Source organism: Podarcis liolepis (genome assembly GCF_965112155.1).
Source record: "Podarcis liolepis genome assembly, chromosome: 8".
Taxonomy (NCBI): Eukaryota; Metazoa; Chordata; class Lepidosauria; order Squamata; family Lacertidae; genus Podarcis; species Podarcis liolepis.
In genome coordinates, this window is record NC_139560.1 from 22,176,651 (window position 1) to 22,198,686 (window position 22,036).

Consider the following 22,036-nt stretch of genomic DNA (forward strand, 5'->3'; position numbering starts at 1 on the left):
GCCCCTTGGGACTGCGGGAGGCCATCGCTTTTAATAACTTTAGGATCGCCTAGCTCTTGCAGAGGATCGGGGCTGCGCGTGCTCCCTCTCAAACTCTCTGAGGGGAACATCCCTAGCGCCCCATGGGGATTTACCTCCGAATAAACAGCCAGGGCAGGATCCCTGCCCGTGTTTGAGCTACTTCGGAGTAAACATCCTCCCCCCCCCCACTCCCGCTGCTTCTGTCTCCTTGAGTTTAAAGGGTCACCGAGCGGCCAGCAGCCCCGAGAGAAACTGAGGCGGTTCAGTGCGCGGCCAGGACGAAGCCCGCTCAGTCTCCTCCTCCTCCGTCTGGGCGAGAGGCTGGGTCTCCCTCGCTCCCTCCCCGCCCAGGGAAGCCGCTTTCCTGCGAGAGAGAGAGAGAGAGAGCGGCTCGGCTCTCTAATGCGCAGATGCGCCGGCGGAGCCCCTCCTGCCCGCCGGAGGAGAGCGCTGCCCGAGACCGGAGAGCAGAGGAGGCCGGAGGCCGGCGGTCGTCGTCGTCGTCGCCTCAGCCGCCTCAGCAGCCGCCTCAGCCGCCCATGGCTCCCACAGCAGCGGCGGGCTGAGCAGAGAGCGACGCGGGAGGGAGCAGCCAGGGGGCCGGCGGGGAGTCTTGGCCGGCGAGGCGGCGGCGGCGCTTGGGCCCTCCTCCCGCAGCGGGGCTTGTGGCCGCGGGGGCTCCCGACTCGGGCTCTTTCTTCTCGCTCTCCCCCCCGTGGCGGTGTTATGGCCCCTTGCTGGAGCGCAAAAGGGTCCCTTGCTTGGAGGTCAGCGCAGCTCCTGCTCCTCGTCGCCTCCTGCTGTGGTAGGTACCAGCCTCTGGGAGGAAGGAGAAGGGGGCGAGGAAGCCAGCCAGCCAGCCGGCTCCATTGCTTCCTTTGTCGCCCCCGTTGGCCTTATATTAAAGGGGCGCGAAGAGACAAAGCAGGCAGCCTTCATCTCTCCTTCCCCCACCACCCCCGTTTGCTTTTTAGGAAAAAGGCTTGATTTGTTTTTGTTTTCCTCTTCCCCTTCTTGGCTTACCCCCCCTTTCTTCCTTAACGCTGGGGTGGGGGGGTGAGTGAGAGGCGCCCACCCCCAAACAGCCCTTTTTTCATTCTGCTTATTTTTGTTCTTCGGGCATCAGTCTTGCCAGTTTTAAAGCAGCAGGGCTGAAGACGACTACTTCTTCTTCCGCCGGGGTTTTGTTTTAAGCCGAGGGCTGGGACCTTGGCCCAGCTAGTCTGCCTGCCTCTTTGTTTTGTGCTTGTTACCCTCTCGCCCGCACGAAACAACGTGCCCGTTGGGGTGTTCATGTGTCTTGTTGTCAGGGCCTAGGAGTGGGGCTGGTGGGAGAGAGGAAAAGAAGTTCACAGTGGAAATCTGTATATGCTCAAAGCCCGCTGGTTTAAAACAAGTGGGGCCCGACTGAACCATTTTCTTCCCAAATTTAGTTTTGATCCACCCACGCATATTAGGAAGAGAGGGAGTGCTTTTGGCCCGTCTGGTTCAGCACTGGCTGGCAGCAGTTCTCCAGGATTTCAGACAAGGGCTTTTCTTCCTGCCCTGCCCTGGAGATTCCAAGAACTGGACCTGGGACCTTCTGAATGCAGAACTTTACTAGTGGTCCAACCAGTGAGATGTGGTCCTTCAACACTTTTTAGTAGGCAGCTATATAAGATGTAAACATTAAAATGGTTATAGCTAACTGGAATGAAGCCCCGGCTCAACAGCATGTGCCTAAATGTCTGAATGCTTTGTCCCTTCATTTGTCACCTTTCTTGGATGCCATTAGCACCACAACTAGGTTCATAACCAAAACATGCAGTTTCATAAAACTTGTATCTAGAGTAACCCCAGATTTTGAAATTCAATTGGCCTTGTTTGTATTTTTATTAGGTGTTCTAGCCAACAATTTGCCTTGGAGTGCAAACAAATGATGGCCCTAAATTGTCAGGTTCCACTGCATACTTGATTTAAGTGGATTATGTGTATTTGACAGTGGAGGATATATTCATATGTCTTAATATTAATTGAGCTCTACAGCAAAGGGAACTTGGTGGTGGCACCATAAGTTTCTTTGTACAAGGAGGGGCCTACACTGTAATGTGCAACAATGCTCTAGGAAAAGCTTGCTTTTACTCTACTTAGACTACACATAAAGAGATGGCAGTTTATGTAACTTGTTTGTATGTTGTCTAACAATTTGTGAGAGTTGCTGTGGTCCAACAGGTGAAGGCCTGGGTTCAGATTCTTTTGGGGAATTGGCTTACAGGAGTGGTGTCAAGATGGTCATTCAAGGTTTTTCCAAACTGTGAAAGTTCTGTCAGATATTTGTTCACCCACAGATCAGATGTAAGGGATTGTATGACTGAATAATATTACTGGTAAGTTTATTTTAGATCTGGGCATACAGGTTGCTGTCTGAAAGTAAAATCCAAGTTTGCCATTTCTCAAATCACATATTTCCTGAACAAAAGTGAAATTTTAATTGGTTGCTATAGCAATCAATACATTAGTATTAATTGACTAAATAAATCATTTATACTACACTATGTAGTGTAAACTACTCATTCATCTCACATGTCTTTCACACTATATAATTATATCTGCTTAGAGACAAGCTCATAATTAGGAAATTAATGAAGTTCTTCTTTTTCTGTACATATGCAAGGATGCAAAACAAAATGACTTGCTTGAAGAAAAGGGTCACAAACCAATACAAAGTTATATGGCAACTAGGTGCCCAGAACTGTCAGAAGAAAGACTGTAATTACAAGGCAAAAGTAGTGTTTCTCAATAAGTTGGAAATGTTTGTGATGTCTGGTTAATAGCTATAAATGGGTACAACATGTTGAAAGAGGAGTTCCTCACTCAGTGGGGTAGAGCTGCAGTTATAACCTCCCAGCAGCAGTACTGCTGTTGTGTACATGGATGGGTGAAGCACTGGTGAAGTTGGAACTGTATGGATGTGCTGGTGGAAGCATTTAGTTCTGTCAATATGACTGTTCATACCCGACCTTGCTGCTGTCTTGCCCCTGTGGTGGTGATGCTGCTACCCAAAAGTTATAGCTGTGGCTCTACCCCACTGAGTGAGCTGCTTATGTGCTGTAGTATTAATAATAATAATAATAATAATAATAATAATAATAATAATAATAATAATAATTAATAATAATTTTATTATTTATACCCTGCCCATCTGGGCGGCTCCCAACAGAATATTAAAAACATGATAAAACATCAAACATTAAAAACTTCCCTAAACAGGGTTGCCTTCAGATGTCTTCTAAAAGTCAGATAGTTGTTTATTTCTTTGACATCTGATGGGAGGATGTGCCACAGGGCGGGCACCACTACCAATAAGGCCCTCTTACTGGTTCTTTGCAACCTCACTTCTCGCAGTGAGGGAACCGCCAGAAGACCCTCAGACTAACTGTATGTGAGTAAGTATTATTACATGACCTTAAGAGTCAAGTTACTGTTCACTGCGACCCCCACCCCTCTTAGATAGAAAATTAGGCTTCAATTCAGTGTATTTGGTGTAGGACCATGGACTCAGGTTTAAGTGATAAGTAACTCATTTCCCCCTCCAAAAAGCATAATTTGCCTTTCAACACTTTCATAAGCCATACTTTACCAGATATATGAGAAGGAAGGGTGCATTGTATATCTGCAAGTTGTGCTGTCCATTGTTTCTTAGACTTTGAGCAGCCTGGAGGAATGAGAATGTTGTATCTGTTTTCGCACACTTGGTGTGGACGTGGTAGGTAACTCACTTGGGCTTTATCCATACCAGATTTAAACTGGTTTAATAGTAATTAGCTTTTCCAAGGGAACACTGATAATTATTCTCTGAGGGAGCAGGGAAGCACTAAAGATCTCTTAACAATTTACTTTAAACAATTTACCTCAGTTACTTTATTCCTTTTTAATGTGCAACCTAAGTTGAAGCAAGCAGTCTTATTGTAGCATACGTCCAAAATAGGTTATGGTAGTTTTCCTCTAAAATTACAGTGATAAATACTGACCACCTTATTTTGCAAACATCACGAAGGTCATGTTGTCCCTGGCCTGCTGACTACATGAAGTACTGTTTCTTCCTATATAAAGGGAAATGCTGTCTCGATATTTAAAATACTTCTACAAGAAAAACAGAATAACACAGATCAATTTCGGTTCTGAACTTATGCTTACCAAAACAAGATGCATGACTTACTATGACTGTAAAGAAACAAGTATGCAATGTGATCACACTTAATGCAGAAAAGCCTGGCACCAGTAAGATCATATCCATTAAAACTTCTTATGTATAAAAGGCCTTAGGGATCTCCAAAATCCATAGGAAGCAAGACTTGTGTTAAATAGTATCGCTATTCATACCATTGGCTTAAAGCTGTATATCTGTTCTTCATATTAAAGGAAACAGGAGCTTGGTTTTTAAGAAACCCACTGTTTTCCAGAGGGACATAAAGTAAAATACAATTATGTTCATAGACCTGGAAGCATTCCCATAGATCATTTTAGCCTCAGCAGGGCACAAACAAAAACATTTACTTTCTTGGTTATTGTTTTCTTAATCTGTTTGACCAGTCTTTTTCTTGAATTGAAGTGCTTGGAACAGACAGACACAGCTTACCACATTTAAACTTAAGGAAGTGCTTTACATGTCTAGTCTCTGATAAAGTGCTTTTGTTAATATACAGAGGATGAAAAAATATAAAACATAAATATATGCAGGGAACTAAATCCAATGTTAACTGCAGGGAGTATGAGAGGAAGTTATGTTTGTGCAAACAGATTTATTACTGCAGCTGACCAGTTTTTCTGAGATAATTTTTAAGATTTAACACTAGCCTTTCTTTACAGTGGGTGGTGCCCAGTTAAATCAAACTCAGAGTAACTTTGGTTTCAGAGTATGACTTTTTGAATATCTATTTATTGTTTTTGTATCCATACTGTATGTACGTGAAAGTGTGCAGATTATTCTCATCCATCCATCCATCTTATTTGTATGCCACCATAGTTAAAACCACGCTCAAAGCTGCTTGCAACATGAAAAAGATACATAATTACAAATATAACAAAAGTAGTCAAACAATAAATAAAACACATGAAAAGCATACAACCAAACTGAACAGTTGCCACATAAATCATATTAAGGTCTAAAAATATATGTACAAAAGAGTAATATCACCAACAACAACAGTACCCCACAAACAATACCCCAGTCCAAGGGTCTGTTCAGCAGCCTCAGCTTTTTGATGAAGATCCAGTTGCGACCATGCGGAGCACCCGCATTAGTTAATTAGGTTTGCAAGACTATTAATATGGTGCTTGTTTTTAAACCTTCAGTGGAATTCACCTTTTAGCAATAGCTGTGCAATTATTAAAATTCTTCTCCTTTTTATTCAAGGAAAGCTTTTTTAGCCTCTTACTGGGATCTCTTCTTAACTTCCACAGTGTGACCCTACTTAAACCCATGTTTTGATCATAATCCTCAGTGCATTATGTGAAAGTAAATATTATCAATTTCTATAGAAACAACATCCAAACAATACCTTTAGGAACTGGCCCATTCATAGCCTACATTTTAAACTTTGTATATAACTATGTTCTGTGCATCTGTTAAGAGGCCACCCCATCACTGCAGCAGTGGGGAAATGGGCATGCGTGGCTTCTCAGGTGATGTTTCTTCTAAATATAAATAGCAAACTACGTATTTCCTGTTCTAATGAAATTCAGTGTGTAATTAGAGGCATCAACATAGGTTACAGTCTTAAAAGTCTAGCTCTTGAGTCACAGTCCTCAAAAGCTTTGATGCCCACAAGTGTAAGTGACATCAGCCACTTGGGAAGGAAGGAGCTGGAGAAAATGGCTGCTGTACCAGGGCAGCTTTGACCATGCCATGCAGTATGGCAGGGATTGCATAAAAAACCAGCTACAACCTCTGATGTCCTGCATTATGGTGTTCTGTGCCAGTGACCCTGAAGCTGAATGATAGAAATACAGTATGCAGGGCAGTGTTAGAAATTCCCTGGCACGTTTTACTATTGGTGTGGGTCTAATTGTGACTATGTGGAGATTTCTGACATCGAGCCAGTTTAAAAAACGCTGCCTTAGTCCATCATTAATTCCATTTCCACTGTGTGTGTTTTTCCTTCTTGCATAGTGGGACTAGTAAATGGTTGTAAGAGCAAGCTACAGCCAAGCAATGTAGCTGAGGTCATAGGATCAGAATTGTAGTGTTGGAAGTGTCCCCAAGGCTCATCTAGTCCAGCACCCTGGCAATTAGACATTCTGTTGTGGTAGCCACAACCTAGGTTTAAGGTGGCGTTTGGCGCCTAGCTTATATATCTGAGTTTATAACACAGCTGCAGGGATATATGGTACAGCCTTTACACTGATTTCCTTAGTGCTCACTTTCCTCTCCCCTTTCACAGCACTTCTCTCACACAGTACTAGTCTGTCCATTCAATAAGATCTGTAGATTAGGCCCTCCTGGTTGATCTAGTGGCTGCAGGTGTACATCTTGCGGCAACAAAGAAGGTAGCCTTTTCTGTTGTGGTCCCCAATCTTTGGAATTCCCTTCTCCTCACCAAGTATGACAGACACCAGTCTTACTTGTGTTTCCGCTTCTATTAAAGATACTGATTTTAATGCCTTGCTTTTAGTGATGTGCTATTATCATTTCAAGCTGTGGTTGTATGATGATGTTTGTGTGCGCAAGGTCTTTTTGTCTCCTTAGATGCTTGAAGTGTGGGTGAAGAGGGATTTAACAGATTGTGATTGTACCTATACTCACAGTGTAGCTATAGCTCTTGAATTCTACCATGTAAAATATTTATTTGCCTCCTTTCTGTGAATAGACTGTGCCCTTTGCAAGCGAATCAGACTCCCCGCCCCCTTCTAATTAAAAGATTTGAGAACCCTCCTTCATTCAATGAATGGAATGGCTTGTTCTTAAATATTTTTGGATAAGGGTGTGTTGATAGCTAAAGCATATGTAAAAAAAAAAAGAAAATATTCACCTTTTTAGTGAACAGATCTTTGTTGATTGATTCTAGCAAAGTGCCTACAAGTACAGGCATTGACTGGAAATTCAGCTACAGTTTCAGTGGTAGGGTTTTGTGATATTTGAGGCAGTAGGCCCCAAGCACAGATACTTACATTAGTGAGGAAGAAACTTAGGTCATATTTTATTAGTTTACAAAATGTTAGCTGTGGAGAACAGGGGTCTTAAATGTTTTTAGGGTACCCAGGATTCCCATTGACTTCAACAGTTGTTCTCTGTGGATGAAAAATACAAGGCCATAAGTCTTTTAAAGTGCTCCTATAAAAATCTTAAAAATCTGTGTTATCTGTTAAAGTGCTCCTATAAAAATCTTAAAAATCTGTGTTATCTGTTACAAAGCTATAAAAAATTTTTTTTGAATGGCTTCATACCCTGAAAGCTGCTGAAATGGATTCTGCTGAATTAAGCCAGAAAACGTCCCCACTCCACCCCTGTTGACACCTCACTTGTCAAACTTGTTTTGATAAGTTGGTAGGCAGCTGAGAAGGGACTGAGACAGTGTCTCAGGGTTTTCTTTATTTGAAAAGAAGCTCTCAAATATTGGTATATTGATGGTAAATCAAATTCTTAAAAACTTTTGACTGTTTTTGCAAAACAGGAGTCCTTGAGACGCCTAAGAGGTGACATGATAGTAAATAAAATTATGCATGGCATGGAGAAAGCAGACAGAGAAAAAGTTTCTCATATAATACTAGAACTTATTGACATCCAATAAAGCTGAACGTTGGACAAAAGGAGGTATTTCATCTCACAGCATATAGTTAAGCTATTGAATTTGCTCCCACAAGAGGCAGTGATGGCCACCAATTTGGATGGTTTTAGAAGAGGGTTTGACAAGTTCATGGAGATAAAGGCTATCAAAGGTGGCTCCAACATACTTCTGAATACCATTTACTGGAAACTGTAGGAGGGGAGAGGGCTGTTCTGCTCAGCTCCTGTTTGCGGGCTTCCATCCATCTGTTATTTTATTTGTATTCTGCTTTTCCATAGTTAAAACCATGCTCAAGGTGGATTACAACATGAAAAAAAATACATAATTACAAACAATAAATAAAACACACAAAAATGCCAAATAAATCATAACAAGTTCTAAAAATAAAAAAATACAAATGAATTAGTGTCAACAAAAACAACAGCAGCACCCCCCCCTCAAACAATACCCCAACCCGACAGTCTGTCCAGCAACCTCGGCTTTTGTAGCTTGAGTCAGTCAGGGTCCTGTCCTCCCAGGTCAGGTGGGGAAAGGCCTGCAAGGCAGGGAGCAGATGTTCCAGGACTCACAGCTAAGATGGCTTCCACAAGCATCTGGTTGGCCATTGTGAGACAAGGTTGCTGGACTAGATAGGACAGGGGCCTGATCCAGCAGTGCTACTCTTCTGTTCTTCTCTTTCATTTTGTCTTGGTTTTCTTAAATCAACAACTTAAGAGTGGTTTTCAACCAGTTCTTAACTTACTTAATGACATACCTTTTTTCATGCACCACTATAGACTCCTTTCCAGTGTAGGAACAGAAATGTGAACTGTTGTAAATACCGATTGTAAATGTATACAAGGAGTTAACAGGAATAAAAATATTAAATTACTTCTGTTGACAAATGTAGAGATTGCTTGATGACAGAATAAGGCCAAATTACCCGGCAAGTAAAAATTGCATAGACAGGATGAAGAGTTAACTCAATAGCAGGAAAAAATGAAACTAGAGTGGCTCAGGAAAGTTTTGGTGATACAAAGGATTCCAAGGAGGTGGCTTAATGCTATTTATAGAGGAAGGCAGCTCCATGGCAAAAGAGAATAAAGACAGTTGATTCATATCAAATTAACTTGCACAAAGCAGAGAATGTGGGAGACACAGAATAAGGGAAAACATAGGACCGATTTCACAGGCTTGCTCCTGCCTCTTTGTGCTCCCACTGACTTCCAGTTCCCATAGTAGTATAAACATAATTAATATTCTGTACATTGTTGTCTCTTTAAGAGGTTAGTGTATAGAATTAGTGATTTGCCTCTGTCTCTTTCCTTTCTTGTGGCTGAATAACTCCTTCTAGTCTATCCTCCTTACAGACTGAGAGCCACTGCCACCCACTCACCTTCAAAGAAGTCCCAGCTTTTCCTTGTTAGAGAGAACAAGCTGTGATTAGTATCGAGGACATGGACAAAAATAGAGCTAAACTAGAAGCAGGAAAACACTTTCCATTTTTGTGCAGTTTGCTTTTCATGGTGTATGGACCATAGTTCCCAGTTTAATAATAAGTGGGAAAGAAGCAGTCTGGCAGACAACGTTTCAGCTACAGACATCCTTGTACTAGCAGAACTGGATGCCAGCATAGGCACACCGAAGTGTACAAGTGGTGCCTCATTAAGAGTATAATAGTGAATTGGTCAAAAGAGATATGATAAGAAAGATTAAAAGCTTGAAGGATTAGAACTTGACTTTCGTTGGAAGACAAAACATAGTTCAAAGACATAATGAGAGAGGTGTCATGAATATAGCAATAAAGGAGACTAGGTGTTAGCAGAGACATTCTGTACTGAACTGAATGAAGTGGGACAAGGGGAGGAACAAAATATAGCAATACTTTAGAGAATGGCCTAATGGTACGTTACGATATTACATTGCCAAAGGACAGTGTCTGGGATTCTGTTGTGAACTTTTTCTCAAAGCAACAGTAGAATAGAATAGAATAGAATAGAATAGAATAGAATAGAATAGAATAGAATAGAATAGAATAGAAGAATAGAATAGCTCTGTAAGTCTCATAGGATGTTTTCCTCCTCTACCCATTCCCCATCTGACATAATATTGGAGTCCAGTTTCCATCTTTACGAGACAAAGAGATCAGCCAGAATGTATCTGATTCCACCAGGGAACTTGTTTTAGATTGTACGTGACCATTGCATATGATTAATTATTATACGGTATGGTATGCTGGAAGTGACAGATGCATAGATACAATTCAACATATTGAGCAAACATATTTTAAGTGATTATAGCTGTGTATAGTGTATGTAGCACTTGTGGGATGTTTTCAATATTATGGCAGATGGTAGTAAATTCAAAGGTAGCAAATTTCTAACAAGCATAAACTTTGAACTGAACTTAGCTATGTATTTATTTCATGGCTTATTTAGTAAGTTGTAGACTGGGAACTTGGAAAGAAAATCACAGTAGCTGATTTTAATTTTATTCATAAGCTACAATCTTCAAAATGGGAAATCAATCAAAGGTTAAGTGAGGATGTCTGTTCTGACGTTCTTTTTGTTCAACTATTGTATTAATTTATTTGCCAAGTTTAATTTTTTTTACTGTCAATCTAAGATGGCAAAAATCCTTTTTAGTATATATGATATGTATTATGAATAATAGAATAATTCTGTTCAAGGCTTGCTTGACCATGAAATGACTGAGGGTCCCACATTTATTGGATCATACAAGAAAAAGAATGATGTATTTTGAGACCTGCTGTACAGAGAACTTGACTTGGATTTGACACAGGTCCATTGTGGCTTACTAATTTTGAACCCAATTAAGTTTATAAAGTGCAGGGGAAAACTAAAGTACTATACAGTATAAATGTTTACTACTAGTAGTAATTGCTGCAGCTTGAATATGAGCATAAATAGCTTTTTTAAAAAAAATCATTAGGAACCGTCTGTCAGTGAATTATTGCCAGAATAATCAAAAACACTTAAGAACTTTCATATAAAACACAGCTGCTGACTCAGGGTCAGCAGCTGACTCAGCAGCTAGTGGTAGTCTAGCTTAGCCACCATCCTGATCTCATGAAGTGTATTTCCGGTAACTGTATTCAGAGAATGCTGAACTAGATGAAGCATCAGCGTGATGCAGTGTGGCAATTCTTGTGTTATTATGATACATTTTGCAGAGAAAAGAGACTTCAATTTGGCAAGATAAAATCAGTGATTGGTATCCAGTTGTGGTATCCACTGGCAGGAAGCATCTTTCAATGGAATGGGAGGGGGGGAGACACATTTCAGCAACTCTAAGCAATTTGCAATATAATGACATGTATAAAACTGTTACCTATATAAAAACAATTAAAAACAACTGCAATAAAAACTAATTTAAAAAACTATAAATATAGAAATAGTTTTAAAACAACAATACATACATAAAAACAATTCAAATCCAGGACAGCTGCCAACTAGGATGAAGATTTTAGAAGACTTATTGAAAAGCAGATGCTTCAGCCAGTAGATGAGACACCATAAGATATAGCCATATGATTTTAACATCACAATGCATAATCTGTCTCTCTGAAGGAAAGAAAAATCAATAGGAAAAGACTGGACTCTTCACATTTGTGTGAAAAATTAACTTGTTCCATCCTTTCAGTGTTTTGCTTTGCCCACTAAAAAATTCTTGCAGTGGAGAGATCTATGTGTGGTGTGTATGCAACAGAGGGAAGGAATGAGAATTTATGAATGTGGTCTGTGAGAGAGAAGGAGAGAGACATATTTGAAGTGTGCGTGTTTCTGTGAGTGGTTGTGAGATGCATGAGTGTCTGCATGTGTGCAAGAGACAGAGTGTGATATGGGGACTGTACTTTGAAGTGTAATGGCAATGAAAATCTGTATTTTAAAAAAGTAAAATTTCTTTAGCTTCAAAAAGCTGTTGCATAATGGTAGTTCATCCATCTAGTCTTTAGTCATTGTCTATAGTTACTAATTAGAATAAATGCTGTGTTCAGGAACATACATACTCAATACATAAAACTCTGGAGCCTTTTAAAGTTGTCTGTTAAGAAAATAATTCCCGTGGAAAACCTACTTCCCAGAGGTTTGTGAGGAACATAACAGACCGTTCCAGTACAACATGAACATTTATTTTATTCATAAAATGTTGCATTCACATGTCACAGTAAACCATGGTTTAACAAAACGTTCAGGAGCAGGAAGGATCTGTACCAAACCTCAGACTCGTGAACGCTCAGCTCCCTCCACTTCCTGTACAGATGGGAGGAAGTCTTCAGCAGTGTTTACTTTTAGTTTCACTCACTTGGGCTTTCTTTGTCATGTGGAACAGGGTTCATAGGTTATCCCTCACAATACCTAATTTCAGTTTTGGAAACTGGCTATAGCTAGGAATAAACCACTGTAGACAAGGTGAGATTCAGGGAAACTGAAATTCACTTCTGCTGAAGTTGTCATCCTGGAATAGGGGAGTGGAAGTGTAGGTGCATGTGAGCTTGAGACATGCTGTGGCTTGTTCTTCCTTGTCCACATCTCAGTAAGCCATGGTTTAGCATAACATGAACATGACCACCACTATAGCTTACATAGCATTTGGCAGCATACAAGGTGTTAGTCAGTACCTGTACAGTTCCAAACTGCTTTCTGAGCCTCACATTACTTTCCCTATTGGTCACTCTCTGTAGCCTTTCCAATGATTCCAATCCTTCGGTGGTCAAGATGCCAGCTGGCTAGCCCCCAGCTGGACCATGCCTTTCCAGCCGTGACGAACCCCCGACCTCTGGTGCAACGTAAATCAGCGACTCAGACTTCAAAGCCTGAGCACACTATATCGGCAGGGCATACTGCACAAACAGAAGAGGCAAGAGGCGAAAGGCTTGTGGAAACATACTAACAAGCTATGGATTTATTAAGCATAAATCAGGACAAAATAAATATGTCATCTCTCTTTCCGTTTCCTCAGAGAGAGAGGCAAAAGCAAAAGCTATACACAACGGAAGTTCCCAGCAAACTGTTTTGGAATGTAAACAGACATGTGACACGTAACTGTTCCATGTCTGCAACTAAAGGTGGAATGGAAATTTCCAACAGTTGTATGTGTGCTACCTTAAACACATCTGAATACATCTATACAGTACTTATCAAATTACTTAGGAAAAGCAGTGAAAAACTTGTTGCTGAGAACTAGAAATTCATCTTCAGAAACTAGCTATACAAAGTCAGATGCTCATACTTCTGCTTTGATTCTTGGAGAATGCTTTGAAGTAGCTGATAAAGGATTGCCTAGAGGAAGCTGTGCAGTCTAGTCTTCTTGGCACACAGCAAACTAAAGTAATCAAAACTTGCTGATTTGATTCCAGATGATGAATCCTCTCTCACCACACACACATTTAAGAATAAAAACTCTCAGAACTCTTAACTGATTAGCAGTTTTTAAAAGTGACTCTTGCTGATAGCATGTTTTTCAACTGCAAGCTTGACAAATACTATTTTTTTGTATTCTTCACATTAATTAGCTATTTATTGATTTTCATAATGGTAAGTAAAATACAAGGGAAAATAAATTAAAGCCTTGCAAATATACGTGGGTGGTGCTGTGGGTTAAACCACAGAGCCTAGGGCTTACCGATCAGAAGGTTGGTGGTTCGAATCCCTGCGACGTGAGCTCCTGTTGCTCGGTCCCTGCTCCTGCCAACCTAGCAGTTTGAAAGCACGAAGTGTAAGTAGATAAATAGGTACTGCTCCGGCGGGAAGGTAAACGGCGTTTCCGTGCGCTGCTCTGGTTCACCAGAAGCGGCTTAGTCATGCTGGCCACATGATCTGGAAGCTGTACGCCGGCTCCCTTGGCCAGTAAAGCGAGATGAGTGCCGCAACCCCAGAGTCGTCCGTGACTGGACCTAACGGTCGGGGGTCCCTTTACTTTTACCTTTAAATATACAAAGGGAAGGGGGTACAATATCATTGCAACAACAAAAACAACAAGGTTGCAACTATAACAAAATAATAAAAATGTCCAGGAGATGGAAAAAAACAGTTTTAAGTTTCCAATGTTTCCAAATACAATTCTGTCTTACACAGAGTCAGTCCATTAGTCCATCTAGTTCCCAATCTTATTTGGCGTACTGCCCCCTTTTCAGAAAAAAACCGTCAGGGCCCCCCTGGAAGATGAAACATGTACGAACAGTTTTTCAAAACTATACTTTCACTTCCCCCTTATTTTTATTCAATGCACCTGAGGATACTACTGCCCCCTGAAATGTTTCAGTGTACCCCCCCCCCAGGAGGCAGTATCATCCACTTTGGGAAACACTGATCTAATTCAACATTGTGTACATTGACTAGCTGTGGCTCTCAAGGATTTCTGATAGGGTTTACTTCCAGCCGTAATGGGAGATGCTGGGGCAAATTACACCTAGACCCTGCTCCATGCAAAGCTCTACTACTGAGCTACAGTCGAACCCTGATATTATTCCAGATAAAACATCTGGCCAGTGTGGCTCATGAGGATTTTCTTTTAAACAGTTGTTTTAGCAAACCTATTTCAAGCAAACCTACCAGTAAAGCAGAGTCTGTAGTGTTCTTAATAAAATATGTAGTTTTGTTCAGTTCTTTTGACAAGCAAGTAATAGATCAAACTTCAAGTAACTTCAAACAAGTATTAGATCAGTTTTGTTTAGAATAAAACTCATAGTTTTTTTCTTTTAAAATTGTGTGATGCAGATTTTTATAGAATTTAAAATGTTTGAAGTAGATATTGCCCTCATAATGGGCAGCTGTATACACTTCAACAACAAAATTCATTTTTAGATTTTTTTGTTTTATCTAGGATTCTTGAATGTACAAGTTTCTGTGGAAAAATGTCCCTAATGCATTAATTCTATAATATGAGGAATAGATTCTGACTTCGGTTTATGATTTGGGAGACAAGGAAAATTGTGGGTGGCATGAGAGAATGCCGATACAGTGGTACTTCAGGTTACAAACGCTTTGGGTTAGAAACCCCGCTAACCCCGAAGTAGTACCTCTGGTTAAGAACTTGGCTCCAGGATGAGAACGGATATCGTACGGCAGCGGGAGGCCCCATTAGCGAAAGCGCCCCTCAGGTTAAGAACAACCTCCGGAACGAATTAAGTTCGTAACCTGAGGTACCACTGTATTGTCATGACTACATTTGTTAGTACTTCCTTCTGCACTTCCAGTTTAATGCTAAAACACAATGCCAGCACAAGCATAGGAAGCTGGCAAGCCCTTCCTGAGCTGCTCAGCTTTGCTGCTGAAGAAAAGCTTAGTGAACTGAGCTAGAAATATATACGTTGCTACACTTTCTATGCCTTTTTGAAACCAGTGGCAGTTCCTGAATTGGAACAACCTGGCCATGATAACCTATGCATTGGTAACCTCAAGTTTGAATTATTGCTCTGTGCCCTGCATGGGGCTTCCATTGACATTGGTCCAGGATCTGTAGCTGGTGCAGAACTTAGTGGCTAGGCTGACTGGAGCATCCAGCCACAAGGATATGATGCCATAGCTTAACGCATTGGACTGTCATAGCACTTGTTACTGAGTCAAGTAGCAACCAAAGGCAGGACCTTCTCTATAGTGGCACCCAGTCTTTGGAATCATCTCCCTCCTAGATGCCAGACAGGTACCAATACCTCACTGAAGACTTATTTTACTCAAGTATTTGCAACTTCTATTGTCTAGCTTTTAGTATTTCTGGTTTTCTAAATTTTCTGGTTTAATTTATATTGGTGTTTATGGTGATGGTTGTGAACAACCTCGAAATTTTCAATGAAGAGTGATAGATAAATATGCCAATAGATTATTGTCAACAATCTACTTGGAACAAATATTTTCCAGCTGTGCTGTTCGATTTTGGCAGACATTCTCTTCTTAAAATTCACAATTGCTACTTCTGAAAATAGTTTACTAAGAAATGTATATCTGGGATTTATTTGGTTTCTTTCTGGCTTATGCTAATTTTATTTGAACAGATTTCTGAATCCTTGTTTCTATTTAATAATAGTATAGATAGTGGTACCCATTTTGTACCCAGTAGAAGTTTTATGAATTTGTTTCCTGATGTTGGTTTGTGATATTGTCTACAAGTCTGCTATTTTTTGGTAGCTGATGTTTGCAGTGGTTTCACTTTCACACTGCACTTAATTTGCTTGACATCCTTCTGATGATTTACCAACATGTATGAATTATGAAAGTTTTCCAGTCTAATATCCTTGTCTTTAATCTGCAATATGAATAAGTTCATGCAAGCCAAAAATCATGTCACATATTGTCCCACAATGATATTACATAAGATTATTTTATTTCTAGATCTCTTTCGGCATTAGTGCTTATTTAGTGTAATTCCTTTGCTGAATTTTAGCTCTAGATTATTCTTCCAAATGCAGTGGTTTGTTTCTGTCTAAAAGCCCCCCTGTTGGCACATTTCCTGTCCTATTTTCATATTGGATTCTGTCCATTAGATGTAATCAACCAAGTTGTGCATTGCAGGTATTAAAATGTGTGTCGGTAGTTGGAACGCTCTTGGATATGAATGCCATAAAATTCATAATTTTTTATGAATCAGCCAAGTAATTTTTTTTGCAAGTGTGCTAAGTATAGTCGCATACTTATTTGGCGTGAAGTCTGTCAGAATGAAGGTGGGTCAAAACAGTTTTGTTTGTTAAGAAAAAAAGTTAGGTATAATGGAAAATCGACAGTACAAGTTTACTACCTTATTTAGATCTGTAGGTGACCTCACTTCTTTCTGAGACTCAAAGAGTCTTGTTTGTCTCTTGTGTATCAGCAACTGTGTGAAATACAGAAACTGTAACACAATGTTCGTGGTACTTGCTTTAGACAAATTTCTGTGTTCACTTCCAAGTAGCCCTTAAATGTGGGAGACCCTTCTGTAATTAGGAATAGTGAGAAGTGAAATATTGTGTGTGGGTCGCCCCATTATAGGCCCTCTTCTGCCTGATAGCACATGGGACACACAACCTGTTCTGCTTTTAGTGAATAAACAATGAGAGGGAAGGAAAGCATCCCCTAAAAGTGTCAGTCCTGATTACTGGTTCTGCTATCAAAACACACTAAGGTAAGGGGACCTGGCTCTGCTCTTTACAGCAGAAAAGAGCAGGAGAAGCATGAGTTCCCTGGGAGGGATCCTGGAAATTACAAGTGGGTTAGCGTAATGTCTGTCTGTAGAAAACTGGTAGAAAGTATTGTAAAATGACTGAGCAGTTGGTTAGAGCGTGGTGCTGACAATGCCAAGGTTGCAGGTTTGATCCCCGTGTGGGACAGCTGCATATCCCTGCATTGCAGAGGGTTGAACTAGATGACCCTCAGGGTCCCTTCCAACTCTACACTCCTATGATTCCATGATTGTGTGGTAACATTCCAAAAGATAAATGATGGATGGAAATTGTGTCCTGGGGCACACTGCACTCCACACAGTAAAAGGGGACCTTCAAAGATTATGCCTGGGAGTCTTATTGAGTTGTTGTTATTATTATAGGCAGTGTGATGTAGTGGTTAAAGAGTTGGACTAAGTCCTGGGAGACCAGGGTTCATATCCACACAGAGCCGTGAGCCTCACTGGGTGACCAGTTCATCTCTCAGCCTAGCCTATGTATTTTTTTATTATTATTTATGCTGATGGTCCACCAAAGTCTCAGGCTCGTATTAAGACAAAGGAATATATGAAATAAAAATTATTAAATATTTAAACAAAAATATGCAGAATAAAATGCAACTTGAACAGGTGGAAGATAAGAACTGGAATTGCTGAGGCTGCAATTCTGTGCAGAGTAACTTTGGGGGTACTCATCACCAGTGCTGTTTTTCTACAAAAAGAGGTGCTGGAACTCACCATGAACGTGCTCTCTTATAGTGACCATGGGACCCACCTCAGAGGTGCTGGAACCAAGTTCTAGGTAACAGCATATGTATTGGTTACCACCATATTAAGTGATTTAATACTACTTTTCTACATAGCAAATGCTGCATGTTTGCTGGCCCTGTAATAAAGTACATTGTGGTTGTTTCACTGTGCTGGAGGGGGCCTTTTTGGTTACTGAGGTTCTGCCCATCCCCTTCTGTTATCTTTATTTAACTCACTCTGCTAATCTCTGTTATTAGATGGGAGGGGAACAGAATTAGAAAAAGTCTTGAAGAGAACTGGAAGAAGAAACTACTGGACTAATACATCTTAATTCCCTTAAAATCTTTTAGGAGGTAACCAAGCTCTGAAGCTGCCTAGGTTCTCCATTTAGCTTGCTCACTGTGTGACAAAGAAGCCATTTGTGTCTTGATTGTATAATCGTTTTATTCTCTTCCTCCCCGCCCCCTCCCGGCCTGGCTTTATTCTTCATTTAAAAATGTAGTGGAAGAAGCCTTTGGATGTAAAGTATTTGAATATTAAAAGTAGCTTGGTTTTTGTTCTTTTTCTTTTCTGTAGTACTGTATCTGAAGAATTTTTACAAATTTTATCTTGGAAATTAGTTTATTCATTATGTTTAATTTTAGGAAACAGTGCTCTTGCAGAACATTCTGAAAATGTGCATATTTCAGGAATCTCAACTGGTAAGTCATTTTTTTTGTAATGTTTAAATTTCATGCATGACTTAAATAGTAAATATTGAAAGCCACCTGGTATCTTATGAAGAGATATTTGGCTATAAAAATTATTACTGCCTTTTGCAGCATGTAATAAGGAATGAAGCAACTGGAACATGGACACATTTTCATAAGATAAATTTGATACTTCCATGCTCATGAACAGATTATTCCTTTCTAATGCTTAATTATTTCACCATACAGACATTAAAGAGAAAAGTTGCCCTAACTTGATTTTTCCTACATTAAAGTTTTGTGAAATGAAATTTATTGAAAGATTATTTTAAAAGTATCAATAACACAAGCAGCTTTATTACACATTTTGTTTGATAAGACTTGAAGCAGCATCTGAAACTGCGGTTCACCTGATTACACAGTTTATACCATGAGTAATCTCACGTGACACTAATGGAGCACTGGCAGAATCCTTATGGCTTGCGTCTCTTCTTTGCCAGCAGGAAAACAAGTGGATTGAATAGATGGCTGAAGGTCAGAACCTTTGTATGCTGTACATACTGCAAGCACATACTAAAGAATTGCTTGGATCCTAAGATTAGTTATTGTAAGGAGCTTTGGTGGGGTGGAAGTTGAAAAAAACAATATTGTCCCTTTCCTCTCCTCTGTAGATAGGTAGCCGTGTTGGTCTGCCATAGTCAAAATAAAAAAATTCCTTCCAGTAGCACCTTAAAGGCCAACTAAGTTAGTTAGTTCTTGGTATGAGCTTCCGTGTGCATGCACACTTCTTCAGATACACTGAAACAGAAGTTGCCAGATCCTTCTATATAGTGAGAAGGTGGGGAGGGGTATTACTCAGAAGGGTGGTGGGAATGGGAGATTGGCAGATAGCTGAGATGAGCCTGTTGCCTTTTCCTGTAAGACCTATTACAGTCGTTAAGAGTCGTCAACAGGCTCATCTCAGCTATCTGCCAATCTCCCATTCCCACCACCCTTCTGAGTAATACCCCTCCCCACCTTCTCACTATATAGAAGGATCTGGCAACTTCTGTTTCAGTGTATCTGAAGAAGTGTGCATGCACACGGAAGCTCATACCAAGAACTAACTTAGTTGGTCTTTAAGGTGCTACTGGAAGGAATTTTTTTATCTCTCCTCTGCAGTCACCTGTGACTCTGGAATATCCTCTTTGGAGGGGCAGGGCTAGCCCTCCTGAAGAATGTGGTCTGGGGTGTGTGTGGAGCAAAATATGAAACCAGCATAAGGTGGAAAAGCCAATTTAAAGCTCCAACCTGATGTCTAGCATCTTGAATTCACCCCCAAAGGCCAGAGAAAAGAAACAATTCTTTAAGACTGCTTGTTAAGGGTATTCTCTGGCTACAGAATGCAAAAAAGCAAATATTCTCCAAGAGCCAGTCTTTATCTAGCCAAAACTGCACCCCCCCCCACAAAAGGCAGGTATCAGCTGGCTGGCTTTGGGAACAAAGTACAAAATGAAGGTAAAAACCCTAATGAGGTTAACACCAAAAGCAGCCCAGTGAGGACTAAGGATCCTTAGGGACTGCAGAACACGGAATGTCTTGTGGATGGGGAATGGAATAGCTGGCTGACTGAAACCCTGGAAAAAAAGCACTACACATGACAACATTTTATTGCAGGTCGTGTGTTTTGTGTGTGTGTGTGTGCGCGCGTGTGTTAGTGTTAGTATTATATCTCCAAAGCTCAAAAAGCTTTGTATTTAACCTTTGGGAAGGCCAGTGGCTCTTTCACTATAATAACATACCACAATTTTTCTTCCTTTCTTAACAAATTTAGGTGTCACCCTTCACCAGAAGGCAGTTTACAACATAATCAACAGCATAGCAATCATACAACACAAAAACTTCCTCAACAGATCTCGTAATAAAGGAGCAGTGTCAAACTGTTATAAATTTATTCCATTGCAGTTACGAAGCCTGCTGGAGGCCTAGTTTATTTTCAAAAATGTACAATTAAAAGTTTAAGCTTCCACCAATTTCAGTAATAATAATAATAATAATAATAATAATAATAATAATAATAATAATAATTTTATTATTTATACCCTGCCCATCTGGGGAAATGGCATCTTCAGCTCCCTGTTCTATTGATTTGTTTGTTGCATTGTAAATAACCTATAAAGCATGAATAATGGTGTTGGTTAATGTTGGATGAAATTCAAAGAACCGCAGGGTTTCTAGGTTCATTGATGCCTTTTGGCTTCCCTCCCCCCCAAGCTCCCAAAAGCCAACCATGAGGGTCAAGATACCATTTCTGCATTTGACAAGAGTGTGAGGGAATGTAGCCAGAAGCAAAGGCTAAATTATTGTGTGCTTGAGGCATATGGATGTCTGGGTCTGCATCCTAGCCATTGTAAGATTTCTTACATAATAATTTTTTCTAAATAAAATAATTATATTATTTTAAGGAATTGTATACAGGTATGGTTTGTGAGCTGTCTTTCTCGGCATATATTGCATTCTAGTTGTTATAATTACACTACTTTAGTTGCACATTATGTAAGATAAATTGGTCTTTGGTGTGCTTCTTTTGCAGATTGCATATGCAAGTCTGATTTTCTAAAATCCTTATGTGAATTCTCTTATAAGCACAGCAGTAAAGATCACACGGAGATTTAAATTTCTTATCTATAACTGCATTGGCAGTTCTTTGCGAGTTCAGTAATTAACCCAGCCTTTATCATTCACACTTTTGAAGTTAATATTTTACAAAACAGAAGGAAGTTGTCAGTAAAGGTGTCTTCCAAGGGTGTCATCATAACACAAGAAGCAATAAGAAAAAAAAATCACGTCTTTCTTAAGCTCCCTTGTCTTGGAAACATAATATAACAAATAACTGGTGTTTTGTATGTACATGCTGTTTGACCCTAGGAAAAGAATAGCTGCAGTGATTTAAATTCTGTTGTTGCAGTTTTATCCCGAGCACTTCCTAGAATTCTATTTACATTCATAAGATATTTATTTAACTACATTTATATACTACCTTTCCTCTCCAGCAGTGCACATGGTTCCTCATCCTTCATTATATCCTCACAGCAACCTTGTGAGGAAAGTGAGAACGAGGGACTAGTCCAAGGTCATCATGTCTGAGGGGATTTGAACCAACCACAAAACCAGGGTAGCATCACTATCAAGCAAAAAAAGCACAGGCTATTTCAGCCGGGTCTGCATGTACTGTACGGCTGAAAAGTAGGTTGAGCTTTAGAGATCATAGTGGGGTGCAAGAGGGAAAGACAGTCTTAACTTTAAAAATCAGCTGAGTTCTTACATAAATAGAATCATAGAGTTGGAAGGGATTGATCCCAAGGATCATGTAGTCCCAAGGCCCTGCAATGCAGGAATATGCAGCTGGCCCCTACAGGATCGAACCTGTGACCTTGGCATTATCACCACTACGCTCTAACCAGTGCTGGTAATACCTGCTGTCTACAGCCTTTTCCAGCCTGGTGAAATGCTGAACTGTTGTTGTGGTATTGTATGACTTCCAGAAAGTTTGGAGGTTATTTAAAACTACAATAATAGAAGCTCAGCTGTACTGCCGATTAAGAAGGGTACCACCCAATCCAATATGCCATTGTGGTTAACAAGCAGAATCAAGGAAGCTATTTGACAAAGAAGGCTTCCTTAGAAAATGGAAGTCTT

The 22,036-nt window shown here is 40.2% G+C and overlaps 1 protein-coding gene and 1 long non-coding RNA gene across 2 annotated transcripts in view; both read left to right on the forward strand.

Moving 5' to 3' along the window:
- The first annotated feature begins 289 nt into the window (after window positions 1–289).
- LRP12 (LDL receptor related protein 12) overlaps window positions 290–22,036 on the forward strand; it is a 36,132-nt gene continuing 14,385 nt past the window's right edge. Inside the window, 4 exon segments of the mRNA XM_083516615.1 lie at window positions 290–501; window positions 503–563; window positions 566–826; window positions 18,314–18,370. Coding sequence (XP_083372741.1) covers window positions 424–501; window positions 503–563; window positions 566–826; window positions 18,314–18,370 — 457 coding nt within the window. The 5' untranslated portion in view covers window positions 290–423.
- Window positions 7,754–13,796, forward strand: LOC310713289. The gene is made up of 2 exons (XR_014529190.1): window positions 7,754–9,741; window positions 9,806–13,796. It is a non-coding gene; the product is annotated as an uncharacterized lncRNA (long non-coding RNA).